This window comes from Notamacropus eugenii, chromosome 4, assembly GCF_028372415.1.
Source record: "Notamacropus eugenii isolate mMacEug1 chromosome 4, mMacEug1.pri_v2, whole genome shotgun sequence".
NCBI classification, from domain to species: Eukaryota; Metazoa; Chordata; class Mammalia; order Diprotodontia; family Macropodidae; genus Notamacropus; species Notamacropus eugenii.
Window position 1 is genome coordinate 15754288 of NC_092875.1, and position 26631 is coordinate 15780918.

Here is a 26631-nt window from a genome sequence, read left to right on the forward strand (position 1 = left end):
CTGGGCCAAGGCGTGGGGGCACCACTGCAGGGAGAGGGTGAATCCTGGAGTCAAAGAGACCAGAGTTCAAATCCAGCCTCAGAGACTTACAGGCTCTGGGACCCTGGACAAGTCACTTCACCTGTTTGCCTTAGTTTCCTCATCTGTAAAATGGGGATCCTAAAAGCACTGACCTCCAAGGTTGTTGTGAGGATCAAATGACATAATATTTGTAAAGCACTTAGTGCAGTGCCTGGCACATAGTAGGCTCTTCTTCCCTTTCCACTCTCTTCTGGGACAGGTCCTGGATTTCTTGGAGAACTTAGGAATTGCGAGGGTTTTTACAGGTGGTGTTTTTATTCCTCACATTGTGCTGAATATTAAGCAGCAAATTACAGTGGGGGATTATTGTGTCTTACAAGTCATAATGATAAAACTAATTAGGAATGCTAATGCTTTTCATTTAATTTGTGTCTTGATGCTTTTATGGAAGATTCTAATTGTCTCAGATAATATTGTGGTTGATTCTCTAGGGTTTTCTAAGTAAATCAGCCTAGGAGGCAGCATTATGCACTCTGAGGAGGGCTGGGCTTGCATCCAAGGACCCAGGTTCCAATCTGGCCACTTCTATGTGTGGTGTGACTATGTGGGTGTGACTCCCAAGGATGACCTTGGACAAGTCACCTGACTTTTTGGGGCCATTTTTAAAATGAGGGGTTTGGATTGGGTACGTAACCCTTGAGAGTCTTTCCCATTCAAAATGTGCGGTCTCAGTAATAACAGCTGACACATGTGAAGTTCTTTGCATACATTATCTCAGTTAGTCCTCATAGCGGAAGATGGAGATCTCCCATGTTTGGGGCCAGCTCTGTGATTTCACAAGGAGTAGGAAGCCTTCCACCAGTGCACCCACCTCTTCTGCCCCTTCCAGTCTCAGGGCATTGCCTGGGTCTTCCCAGGGTACCCTTTCTGCTCTGTTCCTTGTTGGAGTCGTTCTTTTGGAGCCCAGACCTGGCCTGGGCACCTCCTGGGGCTCACGGCATCCTTGGGCAGGACACAGAGGTCGCTTGGTACCCTGCCTGCTCCAGCCTCTGGGGCCTCAGGCATGGTGGCATGTGCTCGACCCACTCCCTTCATCTCGGTCCCTGAGCAGGTGATCTTCGACGAGACTTTGCAGAAGTGCCTGGACTCCTACCTGCGCTATGCCCCCCGCAAGTTCGATGAGCTGGCTGCACCCCCCTCGGCGGTCAGTGAGATGCAGCAGCGCCTCCATCGCAGTGTCTTCCTCACCTTCCTCCGCATGTCCACACACAAAGAATCCAAAGTGAGTATGGCGGCCCCTCTTCCCTGGCAGGGTTGTCAGCTGAGTGACCCCGGGGGCCCTGCCGGCCTTTGTTGGGCAACTCTTGACTATCCTTGGCTTTGGCTGGATCCCTTTCTTTCCCAAGGTCACATCAGTGGACCCCGGGGGCCTCTTGGCCACAGATGTCAGGAAAAACATCGATTCCAGCCTTCCTTTTGCTCACTGAGCCCTTTCCCCTCCCCCACAGGATCACTTCATTTCCCCATGTGCTTTTGGAGAAATCCTCTACAATAACTTCCTCTTCGACATCCCAAAGATGCTGGACTTGTGCGTGCTCTTCGGAAAGGGCAACGGGCCCCTGCTGCAGAAGATGATCGGTGAGGAAGGCGGGCCAGGGAGCCGCCTCAGCGCCAGGGAGGTCTGGGCTCCAGTCTTGCTGCTGCTGTGTGCCAGCCCTGTAACCATGAGCAAAGTCCAGGCCGTGCTAGATTCCTAGTTGAGGGGCAGCGTCTGAGCCACAATTCCTCCCCTGGGAATGCCCTGTGCCAGTGAGATCACGGGTCTAGTGCCCCCCTTCTTAGGTGTAGGGAAGCCCTGACTGGCAGGTAGGGCTTTAGGGGCAGTGTAGGGTATCGCACAATCTCTCATACCCCAGCTGGTGACCGTGGGACCCTGACCTCAGTGTCCTTCTGGGAGCTGTGAATTCATTAGCATCAGAAGCTTATAACTCAAGGGCCAGCCTGGATGCCATCATCACTGGGAGGCAAGGGCTCTGAAGAGGACTGGGAGGCTGATCCTTCTGGGGGAGGGGAGGCTCCCTGATTTGTCTTCCTGTGAGAGCATGATGGGAGTAATGCCTAGGGAAGGGAGATCATCAGTAATGAGGTTTGCATGGGAGGGGAGCAGGGAAGAGGGGCTAAGGCCAAGAAGCCAGGGGCAGCTGGGAACCAGCCCAAGCACATGAGAGAACTGGTGCCCTTTGGCCCAGAGTGTCTTCAGACACTTTGCGGATGGCAGCCGTGCACAGTCATCACACCAGGGTGGGGGGTCATGGCTGTGACTGATGGAGCTTGACCAAAACTCTGCCCTCCCTTGTAAGAGAGACCAAAGGGCAGTGGGATCTTTGCAGTCTTGCAGTGAAGAATTTAAACAGTGGCTCAGGAGACCCTAAGACTTAGCTCGGTATTTGAGATTCCTTTATCTGACTGCTTGGGGGGAAGGTGCCAGGGACTGCTCAGGCTATGAGCATCTGAGAGTCTCTTCCATCTTAAAAACAGCAACACAGCCTGGTTATTAGTGTAGCTCATCTTGGAGCATCCTGTGACTCAGCCCTGATATTCAGAAAATGGAGCAGGGCCCAGGGAGCCAGAAGCCAGGGTGTGGTGGACAGTGCAACAGCTTCATGGAGGAGCAGCCAGAATCCTGGACATGAACCTGAAAGGAGCTGGTCCAAATCCCACCTCTGACATCAACTAGCTGAGTGACCCCAGGATGTCCCTGCAACTCTGTGGGCCTCAGTTTCCCCAGGTCTAAGGGGGATAACAGTAGGATCCACCTCTTAGCCTTGTGTAAGGGTCAATAAGACTTGTCTGTAGAGAACTTGGCAAAGCTAGATGGGAGATAGACGTGGATAGACGCATGGAAGTCAGCTGCTGGTATTGTTGGACTATTGTCTGTTCTTTGTTAGAAACAGACAGGAAAGGCCTGGCAGTGACAGATTACTGGTGGGACGGGCTGTGCTAGGACCTGTGGTCCCACTGGGATGTGAAGCTCTCAGGGAGGAAAGTCCATCACACAGAGAGTGTGGGAGGGCAGTTCCCAGGACCATGCCAGAGGCTGGGCTGAGGTCCTGTAGGAGACTGTGCTCTGCGTGCTCCTGCTTCTCCTTACCCCGATGTTCTTTGGGGCTTGTGATTTCCATCTGGGACCTCAGCTCCGTGTGCCCCTTGGGGAAGTGACTTGCCTAGGCTCTCCCAGCCAGTCTTGGTCAGAGGCAGGATGGAAGCCCACTTGTTAGCCTGTTATGTCAGTCCCTTTGTGGTTATACTGTGCCTTTATATCTGCTGTCACCTGCCATGCCCTTGTGAGGTGACCTCCCCATTGTACAAATGAGGAAACTGAGACTCTGAAGTCGAGTGATTTCCCTGCAATGGGGCAGAGCCAGGACAGCTCCCAAGCACCACCCCCTGTCCTTTCAGCTGAGTCGATCACGAGGATTCATTGAGGTCTTACTGTGTGCTCAGCACTACAGGTGGCATGTTAGAGGGTGCTGGAGCCAACCACTGCTCTCCCTCCTCTCTGCCCTTAGCCTCTGTGGGGGTGGCAGATGGGAGTCTGAGCAAGCCTGGCTCCATAGTCCCCAGGGCCCTACAGCTGTGGCTTCCTCATCCAGCACACCCTGGCCTCTTCCCTCATTCATCTCCAAGCATCCCTGCAGCAGATTGTGAGGGCAGTGCTACGGCTACCCAGACTCAATTACTGGGCCTGAGAAAGTCAGACTGGAGCAGGGCCCTGCCTGACCCTGGGCCTGACCCTGTCGACTTGGCTCCATCCTCTCTGAGTGCCCCAAGGGCTTGGCTGGGGTTTGGACTGCTGGGATTTGCCTTGCCTTGCCTTGCTTACTTTTGGGCCTCCTAGATTATGTGATTCTGGGCTCTAGTCTCTGTCTGTGGCACCCACATTTGCCCACTACCAGCCTTTGGAGAGGGGGACTGTGGGCTCCATGTAGCATTCCCAAAGGCTTTTTGTCTCTGTGGGCTCTCTCCCTCACACCTTCACTCCCAGGCCCTCTCTTGCCAGGCTTGGCCTCAGGGTCAGATTCTAAACCTGGGGCAGGGAGGGCCAAGAGAATGCTCTCTCCCTCGTGGAAATGAGGGCTTGGCAAGACTGTGTGGTGGTGGCCTCCAGGTTTCTGAGCAAAGAGATTATATCTGCTTATTTTCCTGGCTGACTAATAGCACCATCCACAGCCAGATCTGTAGTGCAGGGCATGGCGCCATATGGGATCCCACCCTGGGAGCATCAGGGCCAGGCCACCTTAAAGGTCACATATGTACCTTGCCCTGGAAGGGCCCAGGAAGGCTTAACTGGCTGAGCACAGCCTCAGGGTCCTCTCATCCAGGGACCTGGGCTATAGGCCTCAGAGGTGAACATTTAGGAAGCACTAGTTACTGTGTGCCAGCTGCTGGAAATCACAGCCCCAAATACTGGACCACCTGAGCCACTGAATACTGACTGGCCCTTACCTGGGTGGCCCCACTGAGGAGGGGACGAAGGGCCCTGGAAAACACTGATGGCTGTCTTCCTTCTTTTAGAAAACATCTTTACTCAGCAGTCAAGTTACTACAATGATCTGGATGAAACTGTACCCACTGTCCTTCAGGTATTGACTCTGCCTCCTCTTGGGTGTAGGCAGGGAGGAGAACTGTGGGGGGAACCTCTGGAAGCAAGGTCTGGAAGACCACGGAGCCCGCTTCTGCCAGCAGCCTCCTTCCTGAAAGTGCAGGCACAGAGGGCCTACCAGGTGCTCACGCTCCCCAGGACATGCCAGTGTTTAGCTGGGGCCTGAGGTGCCAGGCAGCTTGTGTGGACATTTGGGCGTTCTCTGTCAGTCAGCATAGGCTTTTCCCCAAGGCCCCAGAATGGCTCTGGCTGCTGGCCCTCCTCCAGCATCCCATAGGGGCAGATGGCCCACTTGGTGCAAAGGGAAGGCTCTGGGGTCAGAAGACCAGGATTCACATCCTCGCTCTGGTTGACTATGGACTGGGCACTTCACCCCGGGTCTCAGTTTTCTCCTCTGTAAAATGGGGAGATGAATTGAGTGGCCTCTGGGCTCCTGTGGGACTGCTCTGCCCTTCCCAAGCACTTGGCTCTTGACAGTGCTCTGATGGAGGGAGTGCACTTGATGGCCTCTACTTCTTCAGGTTTTCAGCAATATCCTCCAGCAATGTGGCCTGCAGAGTGAAGAGGCCTCCCCTGAGCCCCAGAGACTGGAAGCAAAAATCAGGATGACCCCCAGCGCCATGCCTCTTCAGGTGAGCTCACCTGGCCCCGGGCCCCTGCCCTCCCTCTCAGGCCTGTCCTGCCCAGCGGTGCTTAGAGCTTCTCTGCTCTGCTTCCATTAGAATTGGAACGATTGCTGTCTCTCTCTCTGCCCCTCCCTTCCTCTGTCTCTGTCTGTCTCTCCTCCCCTTTCTCATTCCTTTCCTTTCTCTTTCTCCCTCCATTCCTTTTTCCCCTCTCTCCCCTCCCTTTCTTTGTTTCCATCCTTCTCTCCCTACCTCCCTCTTTCAATCCCCCCACTGCAGTCTCTCCTTTTCCACAACCCCATGTTTCTGTTTCTTTCTCTTTCTGCCTCTCTGACTCTATTTCTGTCTTTTTCCTCTCCCTCCTTCTCTCTTTCTCTGTCTCTGTCTCTCTCCTTCTCATTTCTAAAACAAGGGAGATCATACCTGCCCTGCCTTCCTCACAAGGTTGATGACTCAGCCATACATTTCCCCCTGGGGTGGCAAGGTGGGGATCTGTCTGCTTGTAGACATGGATATTTCCTTCAGCAGGTTAGATTGCAGCCTATCCACACCTGCCCATCTTGTATGGCTTGGTTGCTGTCCTCCCAGAACTCGTTCTTAGGTGGGGGTCGGGGGAAGGCGGAGCCCTTCTAGTTCCCAGGGTCTCCATCAGCATCTGTGCCAGAAATGCCCAAGGGCTGGCACTTGATTCCTGTTCATGCGCACCTTTCTCCATGAATGTCCCTCAAGTGGTTTCTCCCCCACCTGTATTTGTTTGTCTCCGTTCACAGCCTGGCACCCATGAAGCAGTTTCTGGCAGCCATGACGACGCTCACCCTAATCCCCAGGCAGGGGCATCCCAGATCCCCCAAATCCCTCAGGCACCTTCGTGTCCCATGGCTCTTGGCCGTGGCCCTTTGAGGTGTCTCATCCAACCCATCCATTTTACAAATGAGAAAATCTAGGTCTGTAAAGGAGAAAGGACTTATCCAAGGTCTCACAACTCTTGCTGTCTGTACACTACTGATGAGACTCTAGGCCACAGCAGGAAAGTCATGCAGCTCATAGAGTGACTCACATTTCCTGGTCTGTCTCTGTGTTATATAAAGATTATTCACTCAGCATGCATTTACTAAGTGCCAGCTGTGTGCTAGGCTCTGGGGACAGAGAGATTTAAAAAACAAACCCATTCCCTGCCCTGGAGGAGCATACATTTTATTGGGGGAGATGGATAAGAATTGAAGAGATAGCTGAGAGCTCCACAGTGGTTGGTGGGGGTCAGGAAAAGCCTCAGGAAGGGAGAGGACAGCTGTACTAAGCCTGGAAAGAGAGCTGCAAAATTTTTATTGATTTATTTATTTGAGTTTTCATTGTTTCATTTCCACAAAATTTTGAGTTCCAAGTTTTCTCCCCATCTCTCCCCTCTCCCTACCCCCAAAACGCCAAGCATTCTAATTACCCCTATCACCAATCTGCCCTCCCTTCTAACATACCTCCCTTCCCTTATCCCCATCTTCTCTTTTGTCCTGTAGGGCCAGATAACTTTCTATACCCCATTACCTGTATTTCTTATTTCCTAGTAGCAAGAACAATTCTCAACAGTTGTTCTGAAAACTTTGAGTTCCAACTTCTCTCCCTCCCTCCCCACCCATCCCCTTTGGGAAGACGAACAATTCAATATAGACCATATCTGTGTAGTTTTGCAAATGACTTCCATGGTAGTCATGTTGTGTAAGACTAACTATATTTCCCTCCATCCTGTCCTGCCCCACATTGCTTCTATTCTCTCTTTTGATCCTGTCGCTCCCCAAGAGTGTTGACTTCTAATTTCTCCCTCCTCCCACTGCCCTCCCTTCCATCATCCCCCCCACCCTGCTTATCCCCTTCTCCCTACTTTCCTGTAGTGTAAGATAGGTTTTCATACCAAAATGAGTGTGCATTTTATTCCTTCCTTGAGTCAAATGTGATGAGACTAAGCTTCCCATTTTCCCTCTCACCTCCCCCCTTTTCCTTGCCTTTTTCCAAAAAGACTTTTTCCAAGTCTTTTACTTGCCTCTTTTATGAGATATCATTTGCCCCATTCCATTTCTCCCTTTCTCCTCCCAATATATTCCTCTCACCCCTTAATTTCATTTTTTTAGATATGATCCCTTCCTATTCAACTCACCCTCTGCTCTCTTTCTCTGTCTTTGCCTGTGACCATACAGCCAACCTATGTCAGAAGTTAGGCTTGACCCCTGGCTGTACAGATGCAAAGGCTGTCCTTCTCTCTGCTCTGTCTCATGACCTCTCTGGGGCTCATATTGTTATCCCATCTTTCAGATGAGGAAACTGAGACCAGAGAGATGAGGTGATTGATTGGGTGTCACATAGCAGAAAAGTATGGGGATGTGTGTCCAGCCATAAGCCAGACTGTCCAGTTAGAATGGGGGCTCCATGTGGGGAGGACTTGCACAATTCTCTGTATCCTCAGTGGCTAGCATGGTGCCTGGCACATAGTAACTGCTTAGGAAATGCCACTTTGAGGTTTGGCAGTTCTATAAGCCAGGGTGTTGGAAGCCCCCTCCTCTCTTGATGCTGAGTCCAGCTTTCCTTCCACCGCATTGACTCACAGACTTCATTCAAACACTGACTTGGGAGACGTGACTTGTCCAAGGTCACTGAGTAAATTCAAGACTCGAACCTGGGCTTCCTGCTTCCTATCCCATGCTCCTCCCAGCACATTTCACTGTCTCTTTTCCTGGTAGAGGTCCCCAGCATTCTCCATGCTGGTGTAGATTTCTCTGTACAGCTGAGTGTAGCTTCTAACCCTTGGGGGCTAATGCCATATTCTTTTCTGGTGCCAGGAATTGAGAGACGTGGTCCTCTACTTGTGTGATACCTCGACCACCCTCTGGGCCTTTCTGGATGTCTTCCCATTGGCTTCCCAGACCTTCCAAAAGCACGACTTCTGTTCCAGGTACAGTTTCAGGGCCCAGGGGCTCTTGCCTCCCACTCTGCTCTGGCCCTTTAAGAAAAGAACCCTCTACCTTGATCTGCCCACATTGGAGCCTCATGACCTTCCCTTGTAGGGTAAGGGCCACCCTGGGGGCCACACTTGGGGCTGTCATGGCCTGGCCCTCTTCTGGGCCTCTGTGGAAGGAATGAAGTGCTTGTGCCTTCTCTAGACTCCCCTTTGACATGTTCCCTCATGGGACTGAGTCTTAGTTATAGCAAAAGGAAGGGTCCTCCCCATGCCTGGGCTATAGGGCAGAGACTCTGACGTTGGCCCCCTTGGGCCATCAAACTCATAGGGTCCTAGATTTAGAGCTGGGAGGGACCATAGAGGTCCCCCTGGCTGGGATGGGATGGGGCATTGATCTCACTAAAGTAGGTAGTCGGTGAGTAACCCCAGGCATAGGAGTTCACCCTGGAGATACAAAGTAGGAGGGAGCCATTGTAGCTTCTTGAGCAAGAGAGGAACGATCTGTTCCTCTCAAGTCACAACATCCCTTACCTAGAAGTATTGGGAAGTATTGAAAACCCCAACCCCATCTGCACCAGGGGCAGAGTTGTGTGTCATGTAACTCTCTGACCAAGCTACAAGGGAGGGAGCTGGAGGGATGAGGGGCTGGGGAGAGAAGTGGGGTTGGTTGGTTGATTGATTGATTGATAAACCATCCCTCCTGTCTCTGGAGGAGGGATGGATGGTAGCTTCAGTCTCTCCCCAGCCTCTGGGGCTCCTGCTGGATGCTGGGGCTGTGTGTGGGTCACTGGCTGGGTGACCAGGTGCCTTCCCTAGCCCTGCCTGTGCCCTCTGCAGACTGGCTTCCTTTTATGAGACATCGATCCCTGAGCTGGAGTCTGCGATCAAGAAGAGGAGGCGAGAGGATAACGAGTAAGGATGGCCGCGATACTGGTAGGATAGCCAGGCTCCCCTCCCCTCTGCTTCTCACGTAAGCCCCCCTGAGCTCAGTGAGTCCAAGGCTGAGGACATGGCTGTGCGCCCCCTCTGGAAGGTCACAAGTCTGGGTATGGAACCAGAAGGAACCTTAGAGGCCATCATGGAAGCCAAGTGAGGATAGTCAGAGTCATTCCCAGCTGGGATTTGAACTCAGGTCCTTTCTTTGATTCCAGACCCCAGTGGGTACCCATAGAGCCCAGAGCTCAACGGCCAGAAGTTCCATGTCTGAGATGAAGGCAATGGTGGCTCAGTGGGGGGACCTTCTCATGACACTGTAAATATATGGTGGAGTTGGTACTAGAAGCCAGGCTTGACTCCCAAGTTCTGCCAGGGTAGATCATCTCTCGCCAAGAGGCACTTCCCCTGGCTTTGCTTCCTCATGCCCTGCTTCTCTTCCTTCTTTCCCCCTCTTTCCCCCATTTCTCATTGTGAATGAATGGGTCATTCATAAAGGAGAAGTGACTTATCCAAGGTCTCAGAGCCAGTAAGTGGCTGACAGGTAGTCAACGGTTGCCCCCAAATGCCCTGCTCTGCCCACAGCACGTCTCAGAGCCCCTGGACACGTCTTGGGCTTGGAGTCAGGCTCTGGCCTCCTTCCTCTGCAGTATCTCCTTGGTCTGGCTCTGAGCACCCCTTGCAGAGTCCCCTTCCCTCCCCAGGCCTCCGGTTCTTGCTCCTGTCAGGGGGCATGATTCTCACCCTGGGGAGAGGCCAGCGCTTGGGAGAGCTGTGTAGACAGGACGAGTCCTTTGGAAGGCCCTGCGAGCTGGGCAGGTGTTCCCAGCCGCCTGTGAAGCCCAATTCCTGCTGTTTCCGGCTCAGCGAGGAAGGGGCAGGAGGGGCCAACGCCAGCCCGGCGGGCACTCAGCTCACCTGTGTCTCTAGTCTCTTCCATCTCATTCCTCTGTCCTCATATCTTTTCTTTTTCTTTATTGAAGTACCGTGGCTGTGTTTTGTTTTCTCATCAGTTCTGTTTCCCAGTGCAGAGTCGTCCCTTTTAAGCCAGTTGAGCAGAATCTCCAACCTGTTACAAAGCTTGACGCTACATTCACTGCTCCTTACCCATAGACCTCCACCTCTGCCTTCTCCTCTGTCACCTTTGGGACCAGTGCAGTCGCTTGCATTTGGCCACATCCATTTCAGTGTTTTCTTTGTTCCACTGTGGTTGTTGCCTGTGTCTCCTCCTCCTGGGTCTGCTGCTTTCCTGTGTGTCCATTCCTCAGTCTTCCCACACTTGTGTACCCTTCCTCATTCCTTTTCTCAGGCTGCTAGCTGACCTGTGGCAGAGGCTTTCCCATTCCCGGAAGAAGTTGGTGGAAGTTTTCCATATCCTCATTAACCAGATCTGTCTCCTCCCCATCTTAGAGAGCAGGTACCACCTTCTCCATCCTTGTGGGTGCTCAGCAGACACTTGCTGAGATAAGACCACAAGAAGCTTCCAGGCCAGTGGGGACGCGGGGTGGTGGAAGGAGAGGGCTGGGCAGGGGGAGACAAGGCTGTGTGAAGAGGAGCTGGGCTGGAGGTTCCCTGGAGAAGAGAGGGGCATAAGCATGTCCCACACATGGCCCGTGGCCTGAGACTGGGAGTGACCAAGGGCAACACCAGTGAGCCAGGCCTCAAGGCACTCGGTGGTGTGTCTGCTGCTGCTTCGGTCATCTCCATCCCTTTCCCCTTCTTCCCCAGGGCAGTGACCAGGAACCCAGGCCAGTGGCATCTTTCTCTGGCCTATCCATGATCAGATCCTTGTTTTAGTGGGTAAAACCTGGGGTTGAGAGTGGGAGGTGGCAGGCCAGGGCCTGAGTGGGAGGTCGCGGGCTGGGACCCTGCATAAGGGGCAGGCCAGCCTCAGCTGCATCCTCCTCTCCCTGTGTAGCTGTGACAACATCCAGGCCTTTATTGAGGACTTTCTCCAGCTCTTCAGCTCAGTGCTGCAGGAGAAGAGGTGAGTGTGGTGGGCCAGGCCCAGGCCCCATCTTCCCGCCAGACACGGGTGGCCAGTGGAGGGAGTGCCAGGCCTAGAGCCCTTAAGGCCTGAGTGCCAATCCAGCTTCAGACACTTCCTAGATAGGTGAGCCTGGGCAGTCTGTCTGCCTCAGTTTCCTCATCGTTAAAATGGGGAAAATAGCGCCTCTGTCTGAGGTTGTAGGGAGGATCAAACAAGATGCTTACAAAGTGCTTTGCGAGCTTGAAAGCATGAAGTGATGCTAGCTTTTGTTAGCATCAGTAACAGGCTGGGCAGGGGGCTGGACTGGCTGGCCTCGGATTTATTCTGGTTTCTGGGATGACTCATCCAGGATTCAGAGGTAGTTCTCTGGTGGGTATTGGGAGCCCCCAAGTTTATGTGGTGGTGACTAGATTCCCGCCTCCCTGGTTACCATGACTTTGGGCTTGGCAGGTTTCTCCGAGATTATGACGAGCTCTTCCCTGTAGCGGATGACGTGAGCTTGCTGCAGCAGGCATCTTCTGCCTTGTATCCTTTACCAGCGGCCAGGAGGGTCATCCCTGGAGAGCAGGGCCCGCTGATGTGAGGGCCAGGCACCTGAGGGTACCTGCCCTGAGGGTTAGAGCAGGCAGCAGAGACCCACAACCTCCAGTCCGACAGCCAACCCTTTGTCCAAAGCCCCATCAGTCATTGGGTCAGAGAAGGAAGGTTCCAGCCTTGGCCTGCAGTGCCCACAGTGCAGCCCCTCCCTGGCAGAAGGATGGAGGGGGACACTGCCTCCTGGGACCCCTGACACCGCCGTAATGGGGGGGTTCGTCTTGGCTCCCCGCTGCGGGCTGGCTTCCTGCTGGTCACCTGATATCTATTCCTCCTGCAAGGCCCCCGCAAGACCACGGAACGTTTCCAGTATTCCAGATTTCTGCTCATTTCTTTGGAATGTTGTAACCCCCAGCACCTAAAGGAAAATAATAGGGAACATCAGGGCAGCTCAGTGGCATAGTGAATAGAACACTGGCCCTGGAGTCAGGAGGACCTGAGTTCAGACACTTGATACCTACTAGCTGTGTGACCTCAGGCAAGTCATTTGACCCCAACTGCCTTGTGAAGAAAAGATAGGCAGCATTTACATGGCGCTTTCAAAATCACAGAGTACTCAACATATGTAACCTCATTTGATCCCCACAACAACCTTATGAGGGTATAATTCCCATTTTGCAGATGAGAAAAGTGAGGCAAACAAGTTGTGATTTGTCCAGATCACACAAGTATTAAGTGTCTGAGACAGAATTTGATCTCAGGTCTTCCTGATTCCCAATCCACTGCTCTGTTCACTGAGTCACTTGACTGCCCCAGCAGAGGGGGCACAGGCCCTTGGGCACCAAGGCTGCACAAACCAGAGGAAATGGTGAGCCTGATGCCCTTAACAGGTGCCCCCAGGGATGAGACCCGGACCACCTACATCCTCCAGGCCGTGGAGAGCGCTTGGGAAGGTGTGGACAGGAAGAGAGCCACCGCGGTCAAGGACTCGCCACCGTCCAAGACTCCTGAGCAACCTCCAGCCCCTGAGCCAAGGCCTGGGGCAGCTCCAGCACTACTGAAGACGGATGATGAGGAGGAAGAGGTAGGTGAGAGTCCAGGAAGGGCTGTCCTGGGGCCTTTGCTCCTCTCCCTTTGCAAGATCTTTGGGCCCCTTCTTCTATAGGGACCCAAAGAAATGGTGAGATTGTAGAGTGAGGGAGCAAAGCGACTGTAGAGGAAGAAACTGGGGCCCAGACAGGGGGAGCAAGGGGTCGTTGGGTCACCAGTCCAAGGCTCATTGAGGCTGATCCTCCCAGGGAAGGGAGACAGTGGAGACCTCATCTTGCGCAGTTGCCCCTGCCCTGTGTTAGGCCAAGGATGGGGGCGGGGGGGGGGGGGGGGGCAGTCAGCCACAAGGACCCTGGGTTTGGGCTTAGCCCAGAGACCCTGACCTCTTTCCTCTTATAGCTGTCACTGGGTCAGAGACTCCAGTCTGGGAAACCACCAACAACAATTCCTCATTTTACAGTTAGGAAACTGAGGCTCAGGAAAGTGGCTTGACTTGGCCCAGGGCCACACAGCCTGTCCTGGCTAGGGCAGGATTTCTATCGGGTCTTCCTGTCTCATCCAGGGCTCTTTGCATCGCCCCAGCCAGTGACTCACCCTTTGCTCATCCCACAGTGCTCTGGGGCAGCAGCCGCTGTGCCCACCCCCCGTATCTCCGGGGTCCAGCTCGACTCCCTGATCTCCCAGGTAAAGGACCTGCTGCCAGACTTGGGGGAGGGCTTCATCCTGGCCTGCCTGGAGCACTATGGCTATAGCGCCGAGCAGGTGATCAACAACATCCTGGAGGAGAGGCTGGCCCCAGCCCTGAGCTACTTGGACCGCACCCTGAACAGGTGTGTTGGAGGAAGTCTTCTCTGAGGTCTCAGCTGACTGTAGAGCGGTTCCTGGGGTCCCTGGGTCTTAGCCCACAGTAGAGGGGTCCTGAGCTTTCAGGTGACCGCAGAGGGGTCCAGGACACAAAAAAGATCAAGGACGTTTGAGCCCCCTTTTAGGGATGCAAAAATAGAGGGACCCAGAGAAAGGGGCTAGGTTGGCCAAGCTCACACTGTCAAAGATAGCAGAGGCCGTGGTGGAGCCCAGGGGTCACTGGGTTCACATTTTCCCCAACACTGTGGAAATTGATGCCCAGATAGGACAACAGGCAGGACTTATCCTGATGGATGAGAATCCTGAAGGAAAAGAGCCGAGGCTGGAAATAGTGTCAAAGGAAAATGATTCTGCTAGACTGTAGGCCTGGGCTCAGGTAAGCTTGGGGCCTCAGCTTCACCATCTCTAAAATGGGTGTGGTGATGAGTCTGGCCATACCTGCCTCACAGGGTGCATAAGCTCATGGCTGCCTTGATCGTCTGCAGCCAAGAGGGCTCACCTACCTCATTCTTGAGTTTGGTTTCCCTTCTACCTCCCCTGAGCTAGTAACATAGGCTTGGGGGTCAGTAAGGAGATGGAGGCATATGAGTTACCTTCCCCTGGGTCCAAAGTGCATAAACCCCAAACCATGGGTGGCAGTGCAGGGTCGGATCATGGTGGCATTGTGCCATCTACTCCCTTTGTGATTTTGAGCAAACTACCTTACACCTGTGGGCCTCTGTTTCCTCATCTGTAAAATGGTGGCATTGGCTGGGAGGCTTTCCCTTCAGTTTCCATCAGCTCTGGATCTGTGACTCAGTGGTCCTCCAAGCCCAGAACTGATACCTGATTAAACCCAAGTAGTGTCTCTCTGTCACCCACTTCCCCCCTCCCTGTGTCTGTCACACACACACACACACACACACACACACACACACACACACACACACACACACACGGACACGGACACACACATGGGCCTCTCTTTGAATGATCAGAAGGGATTGTTATAGAAGGAAAACCTTATAGCACATGGAAGTATCCACTGTTTTCCTTTGCCCCTGCTTGCTGTGTGAGCCCTTTACTAAACTGGTACGGCATCTCCAAGTTGAATGGAGGTTTGTGGCAGACGGGATGTCCCCTCATCTCTAGTCCTTGAGATTTCACAGTTCCTTGAAGATTTGTTAAGAATCTGGGATCCCATCCATGTAGGTTGCCTGCCCACTGACCATAGCCCTTCCCTGCCTTAGTAAGTTGTTTTCAGAAATTGATGCAGCCAAAAAAATTCACCAGCTGGTGACAAAGTCTGCTGTGATGAACCTGACCTTGGCCCAGTCAGACTGACCCAGGGCCAGGCCCTGTATGAAGTCTTTTCTGGCCCAGCCTTGTCAGACAGCCAAGCAAGAGGGCAGGTTGCTGTCCCAGGATTAGCCTACCATGCAGGGGACGGAGGCTGGGGAGGATTTCTCTTTGGACAGCTTGTAAGCAGAGAGCCCTGTTCCCCCTGCCTCCCCACCAAGCTCTTTTATTACCTACCCTCCAGAATCTGGCCTCATATCTGCCTCCTGCCCCTGTCAGCCTGGGCTCTGTAACCTCCTGTATCAAGAGTGGTCTGGGCCCCAGCCTTGCCAGGCCTCCCAAGGTTCTGTAAGTCCTGTCTCTCTTTCCTCCAGGCAGATGCAGCCAGGCCCGACTCCACTGGTCAATTCTCGCCATAATATTTTCCAGAATGATGAGTTTGATGTGTTCAGCAGAGACACCGTGGATCTGTCTCGTGTGCAGAAAGGCAGGCGGTGAGTGTGGCTGCAACCAAGAGAGAGGGGAAGCCTCGGGCTGCCGAGCGTGTAGCCAGCAAGTATCTGAGCCTAATGTAATGTCATGCTGTATAATGAGCCTAACCCCCAAGCCCTGGGAGGCAGCACCAGCTCCCTGCACAGTAGGGCCCTGGCAGATGACCCAGAGTCCCTGCCTCAGTAGCCCCTTACCCTTCTGGGCCTCAGTTTCCTTTTCCATAAAATGAGGGTGTTGGCCTGGCTGACCTCTGAGGTCCCTTCTACCTCTGTATCAATGACCTTGGAGGCCCAGCATCCCTGGCAGGTGACCAGCCAGCCTCTGCTTGGAGAAATCCAAGGACGGGGAGCTCACCGCATACCTGGCATCTCTTCTCTACTGAGACACCTCAGGAAGTCAGCCGCTCTCATTCACTGGAGGACCTCATAAAATGCTTTCTAATCCTTGTGTGCCTGGCCCATAGCAGGCTTTTAACCACTGTTCATTCACTGACTGACAGATTATGAGTGGCATCGTTATTAGACCAGGGAGAGGCCTGGCTTCAGGCTAGTCCAGTTGCCCTGGCCCTGCCCTGGGATCCAGGCCTTCCCTGGGATCTGGATGTGCTCCTTCAAGGATAGCTGAGGGCTCTGCCCACGGCCTGCATCACTTCTCAGACACCTCTGCCCTAGCCCTGGCAAAGCTGTGTAACCGGTCAGACAGGAAGCAGTGATTATAAACTGCTTAGTCACCCCTATTGCAACACTCCTAAATACCAAGCCTGAGATCTTTATCCTGGGTTGGCAGCTGTGCTGTGGGGGAAGGGGTGCATACCCACTAAAGGTGCGTCCAGTTGTAGCTCCCTTGCCCAGGCTGGCCGTGACTCCCTTGCCTTGGCCCTCTGGGACCAGGGGGCTTAGACCAGCTCTTTACCTGAGTACCCCAGATCCTGTGTGTCAGGTTGGCTCTGACCTTGACTCAGGACCCGTTCAGTCCCTCGACAGGCCTTTTATTCTATCTGTCGAGGTCAGCACACGAGCTGCCCCTGAGAGTCACCAGGTTTGCCTAGACTGGCTGTCTTCAGGGAGGGCAGCCCGCAAGCTGACCTCTCAGCCCGCAAGCTGATCCCATTCTCAGACCATGGTACTGATACCCATGAATCATTGTGATACCCAGTGGATCTTTTTTGAGCTCCTACTCTGGTCAAGGCCTTCCTTCGTCTACCCTGAGTTAAGCACAGTGCCCATCACATAGCTTGTCAACTTAACAACACTGTGCTGGGCACACAGAGGTAGAACCAGTCGATCCTGCCCTCCTTGAGTTTCCAGCCTAGTGGAGGAGCCCAGATAAGCAGATGAAATGTGAACTAAAAAGAAGCGTGGGGTCAGAAGGGACCTCAGACGTCATCTGGTCCCACCCTCACCCCTTGCCTATCCCAGCAATCCCTGCTTGGGCCACCCCTGACAAGGTACAGTCCCAAAGGTAAAGACCCACTCAGCAGAAACATGTGAGAGATGTCAGAAGGCAGCTGCTCCTGATTCGTTGCCACGAAAATCCCATGGGAGTGTGTCAGCCAGGAAGGCCTCATGGTGTGCTTGGGACTGGGATGGGCGAGGTGAGGGTGAGAATGGGGCTGGGAGGGAGGCAGTATTGTTGATAATGTGGGTGACCTTGGGCAAATCTACTCTTTCTCGGTAACAGCTTATAAACATTTATGAATTGCCTACTATGTGCAAGTCATTAAGCTCTGGGCCTCTCTTTCCTCTTCTGAGGGACTGTTTACTAAAGTTGTTCCCAACTCCGTGTGTGGTCCAGTGGACTGAGCTCTGCTTCTGGAGTCTGGGGACCTGGGCTCCAATTTCACCTCTGCTGCTGACTCCCCACGTGACCCTGGGCAAGTCTCTGACCTCAGTTTCCTCATCTGTAAAGGGACAGATTAGACTAGGGGGCCTCTGTGGTCCTTCTGGATCCAGACCTTAGATCCTATGATAGGTTGAGTTAGAGGGGAAAATATTGAGAAATGTCTTGTCTTGTGTGGTTGTTCAAGGACCCAGATGTTACCGTAGCCATCCTTGTAAAAATGCCAGCATGGGGCTCAGAGGGTGGCCTCCCTGTTCATGGCTGGCATAGTGCTCTGTTTATGAGCCCACCACACTCAGGAGCCCTCTCAGTGCATGGGCATTGCCAGGTGTCACAGCCCCCCAAGGCCTCAGGGGGCACCAGATCCAACCAGACTGCAGCATCCCTGACCAAGGGCTTCGGGGGGAGGGACCCTCTGCCCCTAGGCTGTTCGGGCCACCTCCCCTGCCCTCTACCCCAGGATAGACAGTCCTTTAGAACCTTGAAGCAGTGGTCAGGGTCTCCCCCTCCCTTCCCCTGACTTTTCTCAGAGGCCAGGCCTTTAACTGATCTGCAGCTGTCAGGATGCCAGGGTCCTTCGTTAAGAGATGTGTGGCCTAGAGGAGAGAGTGCTGGCCTTGGACTCCAAAAGATCTGGGTTCAGATCTCATTTCAGCTCCTTGGTGCGACCCTGACCAACTGCTCAGCCCCTCTGAACTTCAGCTTTCTCAGCTGTAAAGTGGGGATAATCACAGACCCTCCCTCACGAGGGCTATTCAGGAACAAATGAAGCTAAGGTTGGTAAAACACTTTGGTGGGGGTGGGGGGAATGGAGAGAAAAGACAGGTGAGAGATGGGGAGATAGATGGAGAGGGAGAGAGAGACAGAGGGAGAGGGAAAGAGATAGAGACAGAGGGAGAGATGGAGGGGGAAAGAATGAGAGAGACAGAGCAAGAGAGGGAGATTGACAAACCACAGCATGAGCTGCCATGGTCAGGTGAGGTGATGGGTCGTCCTGCTAACGGCCTGGGGGACCCTCTGTAGCCTATGATAATTTACAATAATTTACACCATTTTTGTTGGTATAAATGTCTTCATATTACATGTAAAATGGCCCTTCAACTTTAAGATTTAAAAATGTTTAACACATGGTATCTCATGTGATCCTCACAACCACCCAGGGAGCTAGGTACTGCCAGAATTATACCCATTTACAGACAGGTATAACTGAGGCTGAGTGCCTTGGCTCACACCGTAATGTGTCAGAGCTAGCATTCACACCCAGGGTTCCCAGACTCCACATCGACTATGCCAAGTTACCTTTGTCTTTCCTGGGCCTGGGATTTTGTTAGTTTAAGGAAATCCCATTGAGGAAAACTCCCTTTGTGACTTCAGGCAGCCCTTGCTTTACCATGTGGGGTGTTGAGAATGGAGGGACTGACTGGGTCACATGGCCAGGATAGGTCCTCTACAGGACTTGAACACAGGCTTTCCAGGCCCCAAGGTCAGCTTTCTCACTCTAGAATGGTAGAGTTGGAAAGGTCTGAGTTTGAATCTCGACTCAGATACTTACTTGCTGTGTACAAGTAACCTGACCCCTGCAGCCTCAGTTTCCTTATTTGTAAAAATGAGGATCCTAACAGCACCTCTCAAGGGTTGTCAAGAGCATCCCCTGAGATGGAGCAGAGTGCGAGATAAATGCTGGCTGAGGTTGTTAGCCCTGGTGCACCGCGCCCTTTTTCCTTGTTCCCACACCAGGAGCCCTGTTGGAACAGAGAAGAGCCAGACTGGGGCCCTCCCAGGTGAGAAAACTCCATCCACCAAGGCAGGTCAACCCTATCTCTGCAGCTGATACACTTAGAGTTGTCCAGACCACCAAGAAACTTAGTCACCTCCTCAGGGTCACCCAGCCAGGGTGACCAGGTGCTGGTGGCTCAGAGGCCAAGGTGAAGCAGCCCCTGCCTTTCAGGGGCTTACCACCTGCAGAGCATTACCATTTGCCTTCTGAGGAGGGAATTCAGAGTCATTGGGAAGGTACAGAGACAGACATAAAGACAGACAGACAGACAGACGCAGACACTGAGAAACAGACATAGAAACAGACAGACAGACATAGACATTAAGAGAAAGGTGACACCACCCACTGGGCAGGCAGGCCAGGCCCCATGGAGAAGGTGGCTGGCACCTGGGCCCTGGTGCCCTAGCTGCCTAGCACCAAGCTGTGTCAACCCAGGCTGTCCCCAGAAGGGAGGCCTAGGGCCTGGGTCCAGGAGCAGGTAAGGGTGACCAGGCCTCCTCAGTGAGCGCCTCCGCCCTGCCCTCCCAGTGTGGAGGGGCTGCCATGGACCTGCAGTGGGACCAGCCTCCCTCACCTCTCCCCTCGCTCCCTCCACAGGAAGGGGGAAAACACACGGAGCCTGCTAAATGACAAGCGCGTGGTCCAGGAGCAGCGTGAGCGTTACAGCCAGTACAGTGTGGTGGTGGATGAGGTTACCATCCAGACAGGGGGTGCAGAGGGCCAGCTCAGCAGAGATGACTACGAGGATGAGTATGATGATACATACGATGGCAACCAAGTAGGCGCCAACGACGCAGACTCAGATGATGAGCTCATCACACGGAGGTGGGCGGTGCTTTGCTTCCTAGGGCTCCCTGGCAGGGCCTCAGAGAACATGGCTCCCTGACTTTTCTGTAGCGCTCCGAACAAAAGTTTGGAGTCTGGCCAGGGGCAGGGCTGTAGAATTGGGGGACCCCAGGGGCCATCTTATTGAAGGGGAACCCCAGCCCAGGGGAGCTAAACACCTTGTTTAGGGTCTCTTGGGGATTCCTGACTCTGCATCCAGGGCTCCAGAGGGGATCTGTCCCAGGGACCCCTTGAATTGGGTTTGCTCCCCTGGGCCCAGCATGGGACTTGGGCTGAGAGATACAGAGGCCCATGCCCTGCCCTCAGGGACTCACATTCTAACAAAAGATAGAGATGAGGAATTGACAAATAGTGAGTATAACTTTGAATGTGAATGGCATGAACTCACTCGTAAAACTGAAGTGGATAGCAACATGGATGAAAAAGCCAGCCATGGGTTGTTTACAAGAAGACACATGTAAGAATGAGAGATGCTGCCTACGGTGGAGCTTCTCTCCTTTGCCCCCTAGATGCCCTCCTGCTGCCAGGAGCTGAAGTGGGGGGCCTGCCTCAAGGCAGAAGGGGATGGCATGAACCTGTCCTACCAGGAGAGCCGCCTACATCCTTTGCCTGGGCCCCCTATATTTAGTCCCTTCCCTTCCATTCTCCAGGCCTATTTAACATTCATTCATTCCTAAGCATTTAAGCATTTATGCCTGTTCTGATGAGCTTGCGACCATAAGCATCTGCTGTGTTCCCTACCTTCCCTTCCTGCTGGGAAGCAGGAGAGGACCAGAGAAGGAATCATGGTAGACAGACAAATGGATAGAGAATTGAGGAAAGGGCACTTGCAGCTGGGGTGAGGAGCTGTGGTTTGGATCTCTGGGCTCTAAAGGAGGAAGATTTACCACTACTGTCTCCTTCACAGGCCGTTCACCACCCCCCAGGTGCTGAGAACCAAAGTGCCTCATGAGGGACCTGAGGAGGAGGAGGAGGAGGAGGAAGAGGCTGAAGAAGAAGGTCCTAAGGTATCTTGTCCTCCCTCTTGGAGCCTCTGTGGTCCGGGGGCTGCCAGATCCCTCAGTGCATCTCATCAGACCCAAGGGGAAGAGGGAGGTCAAGAGAGACTGCCTTGGGCCCAGGGTCTGAGTGAGATCCAGAGCCGCCTCCCTTGGGGCCATCCCTAAGTAACCCCTGATGTCCCGGCTCCTCTGGTGACCATGGCAGGGGCAGTATTGTGTCCGCACCTGATCTTGACACCTCTAGTGGTTGTGAGTCTAAAAAGCACAGGCCATTGGGGAGAGGAGGGATCTTAAAGGTCTTTCATCATATGGGTCAGCAAGGGAGCTATCCAAGGTGCTGCTTCAGGACCAGAGCCCAGACACTTCTAGCCAAGCTGCCCTGGGTTTCTTCGACCCTGCCCAGCCTCGTAGAAACTGAGGTGAAGGTGGAACGGAAACAAGCATTTACAGAGTACCTACTGTGTGCTGGGCACCATGCTGAGTACTTTTACAAATCTGGTCTCATTTGGGTGGGAAGACCCGAGCTCAGATCCCTCCTCAGACACCTTCTAGCATCTATTCTGTTTAAGTCACTTAAACTCTGTTTGCCTCAGTCTCCTCCTCTGTACCAATAGGGTAATAAGAGCACCTATCCCACAGGGTGGCCACTGAACAAGATGATTAATGTAGGGGGCCGGGTCAGCTGGAAAGCTCTAGATAAATGTTAGCTGGTGTAACGAGAATCCTTTGTGCAAAGCCTGTGCTCTGTGCCAGAGCTAGAAAGGCCCCTCTGGGACAGGTCAGCCTTGGGAGAGAGGGGGACAGGCACAGTCCTGGCCAGTTGGGCTAGATGGGTTTTGGGGGGCCCTCATAGTCCTGAATCCTGTGCTTGAGGAAAGGAGAAATCAGCACCTGGGAGAGGTTTGGGCAGAGTCTCAGAAGAAGCTGGAGAAGGGACTCAGCATTTTTACCTTGGGGTGCCGTTGGGGAAGGCTTCTTGTCAGGAATACCCAAGTTCCAATCCTGCCTTAAGCCCTGACTAGCTGTGTGACCCTGGGTGAGTCACTTAACCTGTGATTCACATTGACGGCCCCACGGACACTATTCTCCTCTGCCATGGTCCTGGGCATCCTGGAGGATTTGTCATGCAGGGAAGAAATCTTGTCTCATGGCTCAAAACTGTGTCTCCTCTTCCCTCTGTAGCCAGACCATTTTGTGCAGGACCCAGCTGTGCTGAGAGAGCGGGCAGAAGCCCAGCGGATGGCCTACCTGGCCCGGAGAGGGTGAGCAAGGCAGGTTGGGGGGCAGGGGCAGGCAGGCTGCTCCCGCAGCTCCTGAATCCTAGACCCAGCCATCTCCCTCTGCCACGTTCACAGAGGGCCCTGGGTCCTCTCAGCGCTGGCCCTGAAGGTGTGCCATTGTCCTCGGGCCGCTCCTTGCCCTGGCCTTTCCTGACCTGTGTCCTGGCTGCATGGTGCCCTTTTCTCCCATAGTACCCTGCACTCACCTCCTTGGTTCTGAAAGCCTGGCTTTTTCCATTTTACGAATCAGAGAACTTGGACCAAGGTAAAGGCCTAAAGGTCATCCTCACCATTCAGCCCCCCATAAGGAGGCCTGAGCAGCATCCTTATCCCCCAGCCTGCACCTCCAAATCCACAACCCTGGAGGGGAGTGGGGCACAGATGGCTGATGGTGCTTCTCCTTCCCAGGTACAGGCACGATAACTCTTCAGCAGTCACTGGCAACCCACGGGGCCATGGGCAGAGCCGGGAGACCACTCAGGAGCGCCGGAGGAAGGAAGCCAACAAGGGGGCGAGGGCCAATCATAACCGGCGGCTCATGGCAGACAGGAAGAGGACCAAGGGCATGATCCCATCCTGAGAGCATCCCTCCTCCTCCCCCTTCTCCCCCACCCCCCTCGGAGGGGCAGCCAAACAAGTACCGCTGCCAGACTGGGCCCCTCCCCTCTAGCCAAAGCATCGGACCCAAGGCCATTTGTGATTCCGACTGCTCCTCCAGGCCTCCCCACCAACATTTGTACCTAGGCCAGAGAGCGTGTTGTCTTCCCCTCCAGGATGTGTCCGCTGTGTAGGCCCTAGAGAAGGGCTTTCAGGCCCAGGGTGAGCTGGGGCCAGCGGCCGACTCCAGGATCCTTCCCTCTGACCGCCGAGTGCCTTATCCACCAGTGACCCGACTCCAGGTCTGCCAAACTCGAGCACATGTTGCGGGTGGTCCCCAGGACCCCCTGGGACTCCCGACAGGCCTTCCTCCTCCTGCAGGGCGTGGCAAGAATTCTGTACATAAGACCCACAAATAAACTCTCTGAAGCCATTGGCATTGTCCGTGCAGGGCCAGCGGCCCCCTTCCATCCCCCACTTCAGCTCCTGGGCCTCGGCCACAGCGGGGGTCTTCACCAGGAAGCACTCGTACTCATCCTTCCTGTGTGCACCGTGGGTGAGAGTTTTCTCAAGTTTTTCCTGTCTGTCATGTTTGATGGCATAGTCATCCTGGTGATCTTGTTTCCATTTTACAGAGGAGGAGACTGAGGCCCCCAGAGAGAAGGGATTTGGCCATTTGAGTTAGTGTCCAGGCCTCTCAGTTCTCAGACCAGGGCTCTTGACAATCCCAACCCCTTGGAAATAAGATGGGAGGAAATCTGAGAGTGTAGAAACCCCCTGAGGATGATTGGTAGGGGGAGGAGCAGCAGCAGAGAAGCTTGCTGGGCAGCCCCTTCTCCAGCCAGCCTGTCCGCACTGGCTGCCAGTAGGCCCAGGGCACAAATCACCTCTGATTCCTGCCTTCCCCTACCCTGGCCTCAACTGGTAGTAAATAATACAGTCAGTGCTTGTAGCCAAGGGCGCCTGAAAGAGAGAGAGACAGAGAGAGACAGAGAGAGAGAGAGAAAGAGAAAGAGAGAGAAAGAGGGTGAGAGAGAGAGAAAGAGGGTTTTCTAAGGGAGCTGATTTCAACTCTGGCCACTGAGTGAACTCCATTAGCACTGCTCTGCCGGGAACCCCCCTGCCCACCCCAGCTCTGACAAATCACCCCCTGGACGAAGACAATTTATTCTTCCATGTTGGAGATGAGCATATTAACCGGAGAGGCAGACAGGCGCTTGATGAATGAGCTTTGTTAGGTCAACCCTCACAAGTGAAAATCAATAGCAGTTTCTGTCTGCGTGGGCCTGTGTTCCCTCTTGCACCTCTTAGGATGCAGGAGAGAGTGCCAGCTGGCTCCCCCCTCACCCTGGTTCCTGGGCCCTTCGCAGATGACCTCGGAACCTTCCCTCCTCATAGATAGTGCAGCTCTTTGTCCAAGCAGAGTCACCATTTCTCTCCAACATCTCGGCACAGTACTGCGAGCTGCATCTTCCTAGCCAAGGCTCTCAAAAGGACTCCGATGATCTGGGAGTGCCAACTGCTCAGCACCTGGGGGCTCTGTCAGAGATGTCATGGCTTCCATTCCCCTCACAGACTTCTCAGCAGAAACATCCCAATCTCTTGTCCCTCCCTCACCTGCATTTATTCAACAAGCAAACCCCTCTTTTTATAGCTCTGTACTGAGCACTATGCGGGGACGCATCACAGGATGTGTCCCCCCATCACAGGACACATCACAGGTGACTCATACCCCTGAGTTTACAGATGAACTGGGGAGGGCCGGCACATCCACACACATCATGTGATGCTCCAGGGGTTGGGGTGGGGGCTGGGGATCTGGCTTCATGGGGCTCACACACACTCAAGGGTGCATCGTTACACACACACACACACGATAAGACCACCGACCCCACAAGGGACGTCCCATGGCTGTAGTGACTGAGGGCCAGATGATCAGTGCAGACAGTGAAGTGAGAGGCAGTCACAGTGGTTGGTCTTCGTTGGGGAGGAAGGAGGAAGGAGCTGAGCTGGCCTCTCTTCCATCCCCTTTGCTGTCACTGACCTCTTTCCTGGGGAGGGGGGCGCGCCTCGCTTTCCTGTCCGCCTGACCAGCCACGCTGCCTCCTAAGCACTTGTGCCTTTGCTCACAACTCTTCCGGATGCTGGAAATGTCTTCCTTCTCCCTCTTTGCCTGTTGACTTTAGACCCACCCTTCAAAGCCCAATTCCAACACCACCTCCTCCAGGAAGCCTGTCCTGATATCACCTTTCACCCTTCCCTCACGGAGCACTTTGTTTTATACCTCTTTAATGCACTTGTGGAATACTCTGTCCTCTAGCCACCTCTGGTGACTTCTTACCCTTCTGTAGTCTGTAAGCTCCATGGAGCAGGGACTATGTCTCTATGTCTTACCTAACTTTCTAGTTCCCCAGAGCGCCCAACAAGGCCCACCCTGCACGAGGTCAAGGGCTTAATAAACATTTGGTGGATGAACAGACGTTGCAGGATGAGACCTTGTCATTGCTCTCCCTTCCTCTGACCCTCACCCAGTCCCCAGGGCCCCCGACTCCTGTCTTCTCCCTTCCTTTCCACCCCATCCTTGCTCCCACAGCCCCCAGGTGCCAGATAGGTTGGGACGAGGTCAGGAGAGAGAATAGTTCCCCAGGAAGGGAAGAAGGAGACATTCAGTCCCCCTCCCCAAGGGCTGAGCTAGCTGCACCTGGTAAAGCGGTGGCCAACTGGGCAGGGCCTCCCATTTCTCAGGTCCCAGCATGGGTTTACTTAGGAAATGTGACATTCCTAAATTGGCAGGGGGCTTTGGGGAGCCTGTAGTCCAACCCAGAAGCGTCATGCATTTGAGGGGGAAGCAGCTGAGATTTCCCAATACTGGCAACCCTTTGCCATTCTGATTGTCTGATCACGGGCCATTTTACGTACAACTGTGGTATTTCCTGCAAAGAAAGAGCCGTATTGTTCTAAACATAAGCTGCACCCCTAAGGTGAGCTAACGTTAAAAAAAATACACACATAGATGGCAAATAATTGACTAGAATTCTTTGCCAGGATTGGGGTTCAAAAGATGTCCCAATGGAATGGGGATTAGAGGTCATCCCATTCTGTCCTCCCCATTTTGTAGATAAGGAAACAGGCAGCAAGAGAAAGCAGTTTCTCCGAGTTTGCTCAGAAGCATATAATAGCTAATCATAAGAAATAACATTATATAGTATTTTAAAGTTTGCAATGTACATCACACACAGTCATTCGGTTCTCGAAACAACCCTGTTGTTATCATGGCCTGCTTCACGACTCCATGGACCACAGCACTCCAGGCCCTTCTGTCCTCCACCAAAGTCTGTCTGAGCTCGTGTTCGCTGTTCCCTGATACCATCTCTCTATCTCATTCTCTGCCATCCGTCCCCTTCTTTTGCTTTCAGTCTTTCCCATCATCAGACTCCTGTCTTCTCATTATGTGGCTAAAACATTTGCGCTTCAGCCTCAGTATTTGACCTGCCAGTGAAGAGCCTGAATTGATTTGAATGTTTATTGAAATATAAGTATTTCCAAACTCAAGCATAACGGAAATGAAGCAGAGCCAGGACGACAGCCTATCTTGTAGACACAGAGGAGTGCTGTCAGATATTTCAGCAGTGTAAGAGGGACCTGTGGGAGATGGTGGCATTAGCCCTCTGCTGTGGGGATGTGGGGGGATCCTCACTGATGCAGAGATAGGAGAAGGGAGGCAGAAGGAGAGAGAGGGAGAAGAGGAAGATGGGATGAGGGTGGCCCAGCCAGAGACAAGCCCTCACTAGGAGCTGTGCCAAAGAAGAAACAAAGGTGATGAGAGTGGGAAGTGTAGCTCTACTTCACTTTGCTTTTCAGAAGATTCCAATGGAATGAAGGAATTAGCTGACATT

At 53.5% G+C, this 26631-nt stretch overlaps 1 protein-coding gene across 2 annotated transcripts in view; it reads left to right on the plus strand.

Annotated features, from left to right (window-relative positions):
- ASCC2 (activating signal cointegrator 1 complex subunit 2) overlaps window positions 1–25214 on the plus strand; it is a 36752-nt gene extending 11538 nt beyond the window's left edge. The window contains exons 4-19 of one of the 2 annotated variants that reach the window (XM_072600020.1): window positions 1133–1303; window positions 1530–1659; window positions 4597–4664; window positions 5206–5316; window positions 8136–8248; window positions 9092–9166; window positions 10497–10604; window positions 11106–11174; window positions 11628–11702; window positions 12612–12795; window positions 13374–13591; window positions 15278–15397; window positions 19609–19836; window positions 20765–20864; window positions 22041–22120; window positions 22547–25214. In XM_072600020.1, coding sequence (XP_072456121.1) covers window positions 1133–1303; window positions 1530–1659; window positions 4597–4664; window positions 5206–5316; window positions 8136–8248; window positions 9092–9166; window positions 10497–10604; window positions 11106–11174; window positions 11628–11702; window positions 12612–12795; window positions 13374–13591; window positions 15278–15397; window positions 19609–19836; window positions 20765–20864; window positions 22041–22120; window positions 22547–22718 — 2022 coding nt within the window. In that variant the 3' untranslated portion in view covers window positions 22719–25214. Of the gene's footprint in view, window positions 1–1132; window positions 1304–1529; window positions 1660–4596; window positions 4665–5205; window positions 5317–8135; window positions 8249–9091; window positions 9167–10496; window positions 10605–11105; window positions 11175–11627; window positions 11703–12611; window positions 12796–13373; window positions 13592–15277; window positions 15398–19608; window positions 19837–20764; window positions 20865–22040; window positions 22130–22546 lie in introns of both variants that reach the window. The other variant, XM_072600021.1, reaches the window with a different exon arrangement.
- The last annotated feature ends 1417 nt before the right edge of the window (window positions 25215–26631 follow it).